Source organism: Solanum verrucosum, unplaced genomic scaffold (genome assembly GCF_900185275.1).
Source record: "Solanum verrucosum unplaced genomic scaffold, falcon-dt-bn FXZP01000238.1, whole genome shotgun sequence".
Classification (NCBI taxonomy): Eukaryota; Viridiplantae; Streptophyta; class Magnoliopsida; order Solanales; family Solanaceae; genus Solanum; species Solanum verrucosum.
Window position 1 is genome coordinate 3325385 of NW_026020630.1, and position 13725 is coordinate 3339109.

The 13725-nt window shown below is 36.2% G+C and overlaps 1 protein-coding gene across 1 annotated transcript; it reads left to right on the forward strand.

Annotated features, from left to right (window-relative positions):
- Positions 1-934: 934 nt before the first annotated feature.
- On the forward strand, positions 935-2215 carry LOC125811905 (BTB/POZ domain-containing protein At4g30940-like). The gene has a single exon (XM_049491453.1). The coding sequence runs from the start codon at positions 935-937 to the stop codon at positions 2213-2215; it is 1281 nt and encodes a 426-aa protein (XP_049347410.1).
- Positions 2216-13725: the final 11510 nt, after the last annotated feature.

Sequence of the window (13725 nt, forward strand, 5' to 3'; positions counted from 1 at the left end):
GAGTACTTTACGAGAAAGAGTAAAAAAAGATTAAGGTAGAAGGGCAGTAGGTAGTCTGGTGTTGGAGTACTTTTACGAGAAAAAGTCAAAATGATTAAGGTAGAAGAGCAGTAGGTAGTCTGGTGTTGGAGTACTTTTATGAGAAAAAGTTAAGGATTAAGGTAGAAAGGCAGTAGGTAGTCCAGTGTTGGAGTACTTTTACAATAATTAGCCAAGGACTAAGGTAGAAGGGCAAAGGGTAGTATGGTGTTTGAGTACTTTTATGAGAAAGAGTCAAGGATTAGAGTGGAAGGGCAATAGGTAGTTTTGTGTTGGGAGTATTTTTACAAGGAAGAGTCAAAAGGATTAAGGTAGAAGGGCAGTGGGTAGTCTGGTGTTTGAGTACTTTTATGAGAAATAGTCAAAAGGATTAAGGTAGAAGGACAGTAGGTAGTCTGGTGTTGGAGTAATTTTACGAGAAATAGTCAAAAGGACTAAGATAGAAGGGCAATAAGTAGTTTGGTGTAGGAGTACTTTTATCGGTAAGAGTCAAGCATTAACGTAGAAGGGTAGTAGGTAGCTTGATGTTGGAGTACTTTTACGTGAAAGAGGCAAGGTGTTGGTCTCTTCTTCTCATTTTCTCCTTATTTAGACGTAGACTTGCCCTTCTTTCAAATAGTGTCTTATCCTTTTATTTATTACTACCTGTCATTTCATTTGCTTTGTTTATCTTGCTATTTTGGTGCCATTATTTTCTTGATAATCTTACTTTGGTTACTCTTATTTGAGTCTGGGTTTATCAGAAACAACCTATGTACCCCACAAAGGTAAAGGTAAGGTATCCGTATATCTTAACACTCTCCAGACCCCTCTTGTGCGATTAGACTGTGTAAGTTGTTGCATCTCTTACATTAGTAATAGTTTGAATTTCAGAATACGACAACACTTTTGAAGAATGGAAAGCCAGAAAGACAGAGTGAAACTCAATGTTGGTGGAAAAAAGTTTGAAACTACGGCCACAACCTTAGAGAGTGCTGGAAGGAATTCATTCTTTGGAGCCATGTTTGATGAGAATTGGAACCTGCATTCTGATGGGTCGATCACTGAACATTTCATCGATAGAAATCCCAATTACTTTGGTGTCCTTTTGGACTTACTCAGAACAGGGGAGCTTTATATTCCTCCAAAGATCGATAAAAAGCATCTATACAGAGAGGCTCTGTATTATGGCATTGAAGATCATTTAAGGTTAGCTAAATGGGGTCCGTTTGATGGCAATAGGCTCCGGTTGGCCGAGTCTATAACGGGCCCAACAGTAAGGAAGGCTCATAAAATTCGGGCTAGTCCGAATAGCTGGTGCTGTGTGGTACGTGATAATATGGTCAACGTGTACAATTGGATGCTAGAAGAGCAACCTACAATAACCACTCGTGATTATCGTAGGGTCAACGATGTTTGTTGGGTTGATTCTGATAACATTGCGGTTAGTAGTTCTGACAAGTACCTAGCTAGTGGAGGCATTGGGTTGTTCAGTGCATCTACAGGGGAATTGAAGTATAATTTTGAAGTTAAAGATGAAGATCAATTGAAGGATTACACAGCAGATGCACTCGGTGTTAGCTCGGATTACAAGTTGTTTTCCAGTTGTACTGAGTGCACCAACAAAAAGAACGGGATCGGTGTTTGGGACCAAGTCACAGGTAAGCAGACAGATTTCTTGCCATACTGGCCGGATAGTAAGGCTACCAAGTTTCAGTGGTTACATGGTACCAATTGTTTGATGGTTGCTTCTTGTCATTTGAGGTCAAAATGTTCCATCAACTTGTTTGATTTTAGGGAAAACACGGTGGCTTTGTCGTGGTCTGATGCTACGTATCAAAGAATGTATAGAGACGCGATAGCGATAGAGGAGAGAAATTCCATTTGTATAGTAGATTCAAATGAGAATTTGGGTTTCATGGATTTGAGGAGTACTACAAGTAGTATAGAATGGAGAAGTTCTACGAGGGACAACACATTTAATCGTTATCCGAAACTGGCATTTCAAGAGGGACAATTGTTCTCATTATTTTGCGATACAATTTCAGTTTACTGTGGTTCTAATTGGGTTCCAACATCACAGCTTCAACAGAGTTGTGGTGGTTGCATTAGGGATTTTTCAATTGGTGGTGATCGTCTTTTTGCTCTTCATGGGAGTGAAGATATTTTTGATGTATGGGAGACCCCTCGTCCATAGTATATGCATATGCAATTGGGTGACCGACTATTAGATTTTCTATGTAACTTGATTTGATTATGCAACAAAACTATGACTGATTGTGAATTATTGATAACTTGTATGAGTTTAACAACTCATCCCTTAAGTTATTTTGTTTTTGTTGATGATATAAGAGTGATTGTTTCGTGAGGTTTAATTAGTGGATATAGTGATAAACACAAGATTCAAGGTTATAGATACGTGTGTATCCATGATTTCAACTATAATGCCTTACTCATGTGATTTGTTCTTGACTTATTAAGATATGATATACTTCACAAATTATAAATCCGCGTGGAAACAACCTCACGTAGAAATGCAGTATAAAATTGCATGACACTCAGAAATCTATAGTTATAAAGTATGTCACTAAGGATAAAGCAAGAAATTTAATTTAAATTTAAATTGTTTTAAAAAGTGACGTTATTTTTTAAACATACATAAGAAAATAGTGCGATATAAGATGGAATGATAGAGAAATATTAAATATAAAGGACAATGAGAGTTACTCTCGCCCTTTTAATTTTTTGGGGCTTTCATATAAAGCTTATAACACTTCTTCTTCTGAATTTGGCGGGCAATTGTCAGACTACCACTTAGTAAAGTCTTTCTTAAACCATAGGATAGGGGTGTGGACAAAGCAATGATTAATGGTATTGCTGAAATAACTTGTAATTTGATTTCACTTGAAATGAATCCCTCGATTTGATAAGAAATATTTGAGTAAACAACTTTTGAGCTGAGATAATACTCACTTTTGAGGGTTATCTTTGCATTTGTAAGGATAAATAGGAGAACTAGAGAACAAGTTGTTGGGCTATTGCCCAAGTTCCAGCCAAAGGCCCATGGCCTAATCCTACTTGAAAAAGGATTGAAATTATTCTCTTTATTTGGTTTCCAATTCTATTAGGAAAATGATTGGAATAGTAATCCTACTTGGAGTTGGTTTTGGCTTTGTAAGGAAAAGCACAACTCTATAAATAGAGGATGGTCTTGAGAGAATAATTGAGATTGCTCATTAATATTGTCTTTGAAAGACATTAGGACATAAGAGAGGTTTTTGAGAGAGCTTTCAACAAGAGATAAGAGAGAATAAAAAGGGTTCTTTTGCTGCAGTCTTATATTCCGACCAGCAACCTTCAGATCGTGTTTTCCGATTAACTAACCGTTGGATCGGGCTGAAATTTGTACTGAGTGTTCTTGACATCTTGGTGGTTGATTTGAACGGTGGAGATCGGATTTGGAAGTCAGAAAGATCCTGTTTTAAGTCCCGAACAGCAGCTGGGTTTGGGTGGTGCTTCTTTCTATTTATCTTTTGTTGGTGTAGCTATTGTTTGTTCTCTTTTGGCACTTGTTGTGTAGCCATTAGAAGAATAATTGTAACTCTCTTATTGTTATAGTGAAGCAATTCGGATCTTGTCGATCCCGTGGTGGTTACCTTCGTTTTGAAGGATTTTTCCACATTAAACTTGGTGTTCTTTATTTTAGATTTTCGTTTTTCATCTTTTCGTCACAACAAGTGGTATCAAAGCGAGGTTCTCTATATGGAGGGGAATATGAGCAAAATGGTTTGTCTAAACGGAAGAAACTACAACATATGGAAAAGCAAGATGAAAGATCTATTGTTCGTGAAGAAGATGCATCTTCCCCTTTTTGCTGCTCATAAACCTGAGACTGTGACCGATGAAAATTGGGATTTCGAGCACCAACAGGTATGTGGATATATAAGACAATGGGTTGAAGATAATGTTCGCAACCATATTGTGAATGAGACACATGCTAGAACATTGTGGGAAAAGTTGGAGACGCTTTACGCTTCAAAAACTGGCAATAACAAGTTGTTCTTACTAAAGCAATTGATGACCTTTAAATACAAGGAGGGCAATCCTATTCTTGATCACATAAATGATTTTCAAGGTGTTCTTGATCAGCTATCAGGAATGGGTGTTATTTTTGATGATGAAATACAAGGACTTTGGCTTCTTAATACTCTACCGGATTCTTGGGAAACTCTTCGTGTCTCTTTAACAAATTCTGCTCCTGGTGGTAAGGTTACTATGGAATATGCAAAAAGTGGTGTGTTGAATGAAGAAGTTAGAAGAAAATCGCAAGGCACATCCTCACATTCAGATGTTTTGTACACAGAAGATCGAGGGAGAGATAAGACAAGAGATTCGAAGAGTAGAGGTAAAAGTAGAAGCAAGTCAAGATTCAGGAATCCAAATATTATATGCCATCATTGTGGAAAGAAGGACATATTAGAAGATTTTGCAAACAATTGAAGCAAGATCTTAAAGAAGGGAAGAAGGAAGAAAATAATGGAAACAATGTTGTTGTTGTTGTTCGAGATGACCTTCTTTTTGCTTGTGATAAAGACGTCATCAATTTTGTATCTCAAGATACAAGTTGGATAGTAGATTCTGGAGCTACATCACATGTCACACCGAGAAAAGACTTCTTTTCATCTTATACTTCTGTTAACTCTGAGGTGTTAAAGATGGGTAATGCTGGTGAGGTTAAGGTGTTTGGAGTTGGCACTGTTTGTTTGAAAACCAATACTGGTTCAACGTTAGTCCTTCAAAATGTCAAGCATGCTCCAGACATTCCCTTGAATTTGATCTCTGTAGGACAACTAGATGATGATGGCTATCATAATGAATTGTTCAATGGCCAATGGAAGCTCACCAAAGGCTCATTGATTGTAGCTCGAGGAAGAAAGCATTCAAATTTATACGTGACACGAGGATCGATCCTTGGAGACTCTATAAATTTGGTGGAAAGTGAGACTTTATCAGAATTGTGGCACAAGAGGCTTAGTCATATGAGCGAAAGGGGGATTACTTGTTTGGCTAAGAAGAATTTGCTTGCTGGTGTGAAACAAGCAAAGGTAAAAAGATGTGTTCATTGCTTAGATGGGAAACAGAAAAGAGTTTCTTTTCATAGTCATCCTCCTTCAAGAAAGTCTGAGTTACTGGAGCTAGTACACTCTGATTTGTGTGGTCCTTTTAAAGTGAAGTCAAAAAGTGGTGCGCTTTACTTTGCAACTTTCATTGATGATCATTCTCGCAAGATTTGGGTATATCCTTTAAAATCCAAAGATCAAGTACTTGATGTGTTTAAGGAGTTTCAAGCCTTGTCTGAGAGACAAACGGGAAAGAAATTAAAATGTATTCGCACTGATAATGGTGGTGAGTATATTGGTCCCTTTGATAACTACTGCAAATCGCAAGGAATTCGTCATCAGAAGACCCCTCCAAAGACTCCTCAATTAAATGGCCTGGCAGAAAGGATGAACAGAACTTTAGTTGAGAGAGTTAGATGCGTGCTTTCAGAGGCTAAACTTCCAAATTCATTTTGGGCTGAAGCACTTAACACTGTTGCTTATGTTATCAATTTGTCTCCTGCTGTTGCTTTGGATGGTGATGTTCCAAATAGAGTTTGGTTTGGTAAGGATGTTTCTTATGATCACTTGAAAGTGTTTGGTTGTAAAGCTTGTGTGCATGTTCCAAAAGATGAGAGGTCGAAATTGGATGTTAAAACTAAGCAGTGCATCTTCATTGGTTATGGTCAAGATGAGTTTGGATATCGCTTTTATGATCCAATTGATAAGAAGCTCATTAGAAGTCGTGATGCTGTGTTCTTTGAAGATCAAACTATCGAAGATATTGACAAGGTTGAGAAACCAGATTCTCAGATTGATGAGAGCTTAGTTGATGTTGATCCAGTTCCTATTATTGATACATCTTTTGCACATGAAGGAACCCAAGATAATGATCTAGAAAATGATCAGGGTGTAGAACCTATAGATGTTCCTATTGGTGATGTTGTGGTTGATCATCAACCAACTAATGCTGAGATGACAAATTTGGATGCTCCAGAAACCTCTTGTAGAAGATCCACTAGAGAGAAGTGAAGCTCAACACGTTATTCTCCTAATGAGTATATCCTTTTGACTGACATGGGAGAACCTGAAGGTTATGATGAAGTCATGCTAGATACTCATAGAGATAGGTGGGTAGAAGCCATGGAAGACGAGATGAAGTCACTTCACGAGAATGGCACATATGAGCTAGTAGAGTTACCGAAAGGTAAGAAAGCTTTAACAAATAAATGGATCTTCAGATTAAAGCAAGAGCAACATACATCTACACCTAGATACAAGGCAAGGTTAGTTGTCAAAGGTTTTGGTCAAAGAAAGGGAATTGACTTTGATGAAATTTTCTCTCCTGTTGTGAAAATGTCCTCTATTCGTATGGTTCTAGCCTTAGCCGCAAGTCTAGATTTAGAGGTTGAGCAGATGGATGTCAAGACTGCCTTTCTTCATGGTAATTTAGAAGAGGAGATCTACATGGAGCAACCTGAAGGCTTCATCGTTAAAGGAAAAGAAAACCATGTTTGCAAATTGAGAAAGAGCTTGTATGGCTTGAAACAAGCTCCAAGGCAGTGGTACTTGAAGTTTGAATCTGTCATTGAAAATCAGGGATACAAGAAAACTTCTTCAGATCATTATGTATTCTTTCAGAAGTTCTCTGATGATGATTTTATTATCTTACTACTTTATGTGGATGATATGTTGATTGTTGGCAAAAATAAATCTAGAATTGTAGTCCTTAAGAAAGAGTTAAGCAAATCGTTTGCGATGAAGGACTTGGGGCCAGCAAAGAAGATCTTAGGCATACAAATTCATCGAGATAGACACAAGAAGGAGTTATCACTATCCCAAAAGGAGTATATTGAGAAAGTACTCAAGAGGTTCAACATGATAGAGGCAAAAGTGGTTAGTACACCTCTTGCTAAACACTTTAAGTTGAGTACGACCCAAAGTCCATCTACTAATGAAGAGAAGAATAAGATGTCAAGTATTCCATACTCTTCCGCGGTTGGTAGTTTGATGTATGCTATGATTTGCACTAGACCAGATATTGCACATGCTGTTGGTACCGTTAGCAGATTTCTTTCCAATCCTGGAAAAGAACATTGGGCTTGTTGTGCCGTAATTTAACTATTTCTAGAAAAATTACTTTTTGAAATGTTCTAAGTATAAAACAATTTGAGAAAAATACTTAGAAAAGAGTCGCCACTTAATTTTTTAAAGAAATTAAGAAAACTTATAATTTTCAAAGATCTAAACAGAAAAAATCATTTGAAAATACCAAAGAGGGTTCGGGGTTCAATTTACACTTCGAGAAGGGTTTAGGCATTCAAAGTGTCCGCTAACACGCGGTTGACCTGCGACTTGACTAAAAATGATTTTTTGACTAATTGTTTGGCAAATGATTTAACATAATATTTCACAATATTTAACTTTAAGAATATAAATAGATAACACATTTAAATCCATTTTAGTTTTTAGGGAAAGGGACCTAAAAATGAAACGTTTAAATTGAATTGCTAGTGATTATAAATAAAATTAGAATTTATTCAATTCATTTTGAAATAATAATTTAAACTAATTTGATGAATTAACGTATGAAAATCATTTTTATTTAATTGACTACCCTTAAGAAAATAACTAAGTAGGTATATATATATACATACATATATATATATATATATATATATATGTAATCGGAAAGGTTTTGACTATCATTTTTTAAAGTTTGTTTGAGAAAGAATATATTTTTTAACTTGAACAATTTTTAAAGTGAATAAAAGGTGATTAAGTGAACAGCTTAGCAATATTATTTTTTAAGAACCAAAGTTTTAACTTAATTAAAATGTATAATTTAACCTACATATTTGATTGAAGTAAATACTAAAAATATGAAATATGTTAAAATTAAACTAACACAAAGAAATAACTCATCTTTAGGGGGTCTAATTAAGTTAGTTAAGTTCTAAAGTTAGAATTAAACCACACACCATAAATAATCCTAATTAAATAATTAAAGAATAGGAAGAAATTGAATTTGGGCCTCATTTTGGGCCAAATTCGCTGGAAATTGGATTTTAAACCAAATCCCGTTTTTGGTATACACTGGCTGTATATCAGTGTATACGAGCATGTATATCGGCTCTTTTCACGTGTTTCTTGATTCCGAACACCTGTACACTGTCCAGCCCTGTATTTTTCATGTTTTGGACCTGTATATCAGCATTTTCGGGGTGTATACTGCTGTATACAGCAGGTATAATCAGCCCTTTTCGGGCCTTTTGAGACCTGCGATCAGCCATTAGTCTGTACAGCTGCTTCCTTGGCTGCCCATATCAGTCCGTTGGGACTCGATTTTAAATGTGACTCGAGAGAAATATAGTTGGGCCTCCATGGCCCATTGGAATGAAAAGGAAAGGGCAATAGTGTTCCATGAACTCACTCGAAATCACATGAAAACGAGAAGAAAGGAAAAGATTATTGTTCAAATTTATAGTAAGGAAATTTAGGAGGCAAAATTTAATCACCAAAGAGTCAAACACACTAATAGCATCAAAATGGTACAGCTTAACAATTTTAAAGCTAAAATAAGACAATTTAAGTGACTCAGGCAACATAATGAAAACAAAGGGCAGTGGCCATGATTCCAAAATCAAACAACAACTAGGATTTTCAAGCTCAAGCAAATTTATTGGACAAATCTAACAACTCTTTCATATCGCACAGTTTTGAATAAATATGCAAAACATAATGTCTATCTAGAACGAAATGATTTGACTCTCTTGCCAAAGACTTGACTAAAGCCATCGTGATACCCTCATCTTTAAATCGATGGTTAAGACTCATTTATTCATGGCTCTTAAGAAGACAAGAAAGATGAAAACGAATCATTGGAAACTCTTACAAGGAGTTAGAAGATTACCACATTTTAAAATTTGTATCAAAAGGTAACATGCTTCAACTAATATTTAAAAGATGAAACTCTAACAAACTAAAATCTAGAAGAAGAAAATCAGAAACTCGAATTCCATACCGATGCAACTACGAATAGTGACTCATTTTTATCCAACATGTTAACCAACGAAGGCAGAGAATCGAGTAAAGCAACACTTTGTGCAGATTTTAATATTAGAGGCATTTAAATCAGTTTGTAAGGATAAGAAACGGGGCTAGGAGCCATTACAATAAGCAGAGAAAACATACGCTACCCAAACTTAAGTTCCATAGATAACTCTTTAAATATATTAAAACTGAGACCCTTTAAGGTAAATAGGTTCAGGCTGATTAGTCATCGAGTAAAATGAACAAGAACAAAACAAGAAACACCTACTAGAAGCACATATAGAGAAAAACTAACCCTAAGGAAACAAGGTTAACTCACTGCCTTTAATTGACTCCACCAAAATATACATATACTTATACTAAAAAAAAAACTTTAGCAAAGCCGGCTTCAAAGATTCAAAAGATTGAGAAGAAAAAATAAAAATAAATCACAAGTGGACATTCCATCAGCTTGAAGTAACTAATCAATTTATCGACTCATGAAACAAGATAATCAAGGCAATACTTCCATTTTTCACTAGACAAAACATCTTAGCGACATACGAAAATCCAACAGTGGAACACGATACTTTATTGAAAGTAACAAGAGTAGAAAGCAGCCTACATATATGTATCAGCTTATGAAGACCGAAATCATTCATGGAAGATGATTCTGGAATTCACGACTAAGTCACAGCTTCACAACTAATGAGATGAGATAACGGTGAAATAAGGGGATCCCAACAAAGAGAAATAGATTCAAAACCGAGAGGAAACATCAAACCTTCAAAGACAACAGAAACTAACAATGGCATGGACTAAACAAACAAGATTTACCACCGATTTGCAATCAGCTACAAGTCCAAATGATCCCAAATAATAGCATATAGACAACTTCACATAATCAAAAATCCAACAACGACACATTAAAGTAAAATGCTCGAATTGAAAGACGGGTATTACCGTTCACGGGGCAGCGAAACAGGGGTGAGACGAGCAAGAATGGGCAACAACTTTCGCACCGAACTCGATTTCGAGGAACTCGAATGAACAAAATAAAACCCGCAAGAGTCAAGACTGATCCGAATGAACTTGAAGATTTTTTTAGTTTATCTAGATTTCCTTTCTCTCTACACTTGGCTCACTGACCTTTTCTCCCACTCCAAAAATCATCCCCCGTTACAATGGATAAGAAGAGATATATATAGGGAAAGCTAGAGTTCGAAAAAGGGTGAAAGGGTAGAATCGGAATTCGAATACCTTCCTCAATTTGAAAATCTCCTCTCCAAGGATGGGAAAAAGCTGTTCTTGTACACAATTTCAACTAAGATCCCTCAAAATATGGATGAAAAGACTGGGATGGGCGGCAGTTTGCAGGCGGGTCAGGTTTGGAGTCGTTGTTGACGCGATTTCCGGAATTCTCGCTGAGTTTCTTGAAGAGGACGAGAATAGGTATGGGCAGTGGGGTCACGTTGTAGAGGAGAAGAAGAAGAAGGGGGTCGGGTCGGTTCTGGGTTTGCTGTTGTTTGTATTGTTATGTGGGAATTGTCGTTCTGGGTTTTCTTTTGCACTGAGAAAGAAGAAAATGGGCAAAAGGGGTCATATGGGTTTGTTTGGTATTGTTGTTGTTGTCATTTGTGGGCTGGGAATTGTTTAAAGGGACTAGGAAAATGATATGGGCCATTTTCAAATGGCCCAAATAGGAAAAAGGGTTAAAATTTTATTTTATTTTATTTTTTTAGATATTGGATTTAATTTAGATGAATTAACATTAATTAATTATCGAGGTTCTTAATCTTAACAAAATAAAAATAATTAAATCGGTCATAAAATAATTAGTTTAATTACAAACTAATGAACTCGAAATTAAATTAACAAAATATCTAACTAAAATGTAAAATCTTTTTGTGATGATTTTCAAATATTTATAAAATACGTGATTGTAAAAATATACATATTTATTATTAAATTTATAAAATTAATCTAAAAATAACTTGAAAGCATTTTGAATTTCATAAAATTCATTAACTCACAATTACGACCCTTACTACTAATAAAATATTAAAAATGTAAAATCTTTTCGAGATGATTTTGAATACTCGTAAAATGCATTAATTATATACATAACTAAATAAAACATATATATTATAAAAGAGTGACAAAATTATTTAAAATAATTTGCAAATTATGTTTATTTTATTTTATTTTATTTTATTTTTTTTTTGGAAATTTTGTAAAATAATTATTTTAAATTGTTTGAAATTGAAGAACCTTGATAATTAATTTATATTGTGGAGGGTCAAAATTGGGTGTCAACAGGGCTGCAGTGAAATGGATACTAAGATATTTGAAGGGTACTTCAGATATGGAGTTGTGCTTTGGTAGTGGCAAGTCTGAACTTGTATGCTACACAGACTCTGATTTGGGAGGAAATCTTGATAATTCAAAATCCACTTCTGGTTATTTGATCACTTTTGGAGGGGGAGCTATTTCTTGGCAATCAAGACTTCAGAAGTGCGTAGCTCTATCTACCACAGAAGCTGAATATATTGCCATCACTGAAGGTGCCAAAGAATTGCTTTGGATGAAGGAGTTTATCAAAGATCTTGATTTTGAACAATCAAGGTTTGTCTTATTTTGTGATAATCAAAGTGCTATTTATCTCACCAAGCACTCTACCTTTCATTCTAAGTTCAAGCATATTAGCAGAAAATATCATTGGATTAGAATGGCCCTGGAGGAGAAATTATTTGAGATTGAGAAGATACACACTGATGATAATCCTTCAGATATGCTTACAAAAGTGGTAATCGTAGACAAGCATGAGTTTTGTAGAAGTGCGGCAAGCATGAAGCCTGTCAAGAGTTCCTCCACTTGAAGTCCATTTGGCCCCTTGGCTGGAGGGGGAGTTTGTTGGGCTATTGCCCAAGTTCCAGCCAAAGGCCCATGGCCTAATCCTACTTGAAAAAGGATTGAAATTATTCTCTTTATTTGGTTTCCAATTCTATTAGGAAAAGGATTGGAATAGTAATCCTACTTGGAGTTGGTTTTGGCTTTGTAAGGAAAAGCACAACTCTATAAATAGAGGATGGTCTTGAGAGAATAATTGAGATTGCTCATTAATATTTTCTTTGAAAGACATTAGGACATAAGAGAGGTTTTTGAGAGAGCTTTCAACAAGAGATAAGAGAGAAGAAAAAGGGTTCTTTTGCTGCAGTCTTATATTCCGACCAACAACCTTCAGATCGTGTTTTCCGATTAACTAACCGTTGGATCGGGCTGAAATTGTACTGAGTGTTCTTGACATCTTGGTGGTTGATTTGAACGGTGGAGATCGGATTCGGAAGTCAGCAAGATCCTGTTTTAAGTCCCGAACAGCAGCTGGGTTTGGGTGGTGTTTCTTTCTATTTATCTTTTGTTGGTGTAGCTATTGTTTGTTCTCTTTTGGCACTTGTTGTGTAGCCATTAGAAGAATAATTGTAACTCTCTTATTGTTATAGTGAAGCAATTCGGATCTTGTCGATCCCGTGGTGGTTACCTTCGTTTTGAAGGATTTTTCCACATTAAACTTGGTGTTCTTTATTTTAGATTTTCGTTTTTCATCTTTTCGTCACAACACAAGTAGGGGTATTTTTCCTGGAATATACAACAACAATAACATACCCAGGGAAATCCCACCAAGTGGGGTCTGAAAAGGCAGAGTGTATGTCGGCCTTAACTAACTCTTTGAGGAGACACTGTTACCTATAAACCCTTAGCTCAAGCAAATCAAAGGAAAAATATGAAAGCTAATATAGAAGAAGTTCGGAGCAGATATGCAAGGGACGTAGCAACAACAACGAAGTGTGGTCAACTAACACAGTAAACCACATACAAATCAGATACAAAAAGTTGAAGACTACATGGGTACGCTAATACTATGACCGATATGGAGCTTTATACTCCCACCCAGCCAAAGACACGAATAGGCTAGTAATTATAAGACACCTCTCAACTCTCAACTACCTATTAATCTTTTACCCTTATCCATGACCTTCATACCCTCCTATCTAATTAAGGTCATGTCCTCAATAATCTGAAAGTGAGCCATATCCTTCCTAATCACATCTCCCCAATACTTCTTTAGCCTATCTCTGCCTCTCCTTAATCCCTCTATATCTAACCTCCCAGACCTTCTTGTCGGGGCATCCATACCTCTTCTCTTCATGTGTCCAAACCACCTCAATCTCTCTTTCTCATCTTGTCCACCACAAATGACACTCACTTCGTCCTGGATATCCTCATTCCTAATCCTTATCGCTCTTAGTATACCTGCACATTCACCTCAACTTCATCTTCTGAACCTAGAGTTCTTGTTTGGTCAGTGCTCCACTCTATACAATAAAGTTTGTCCAACCACCACTTTATAGAACTTACCTTAAAGTTTTGGTGGTACAATCTTGTCACACAAGAGGCTGGAAGCAAGCCTCCACTTCAACCATGCACCACAAATTCGATGTGTGATATCATCATCAATCTCCCTATTTCCTTGAATCAGAGACCTCAAATACTTAAATCTATCTCTCTTGGGGATAAC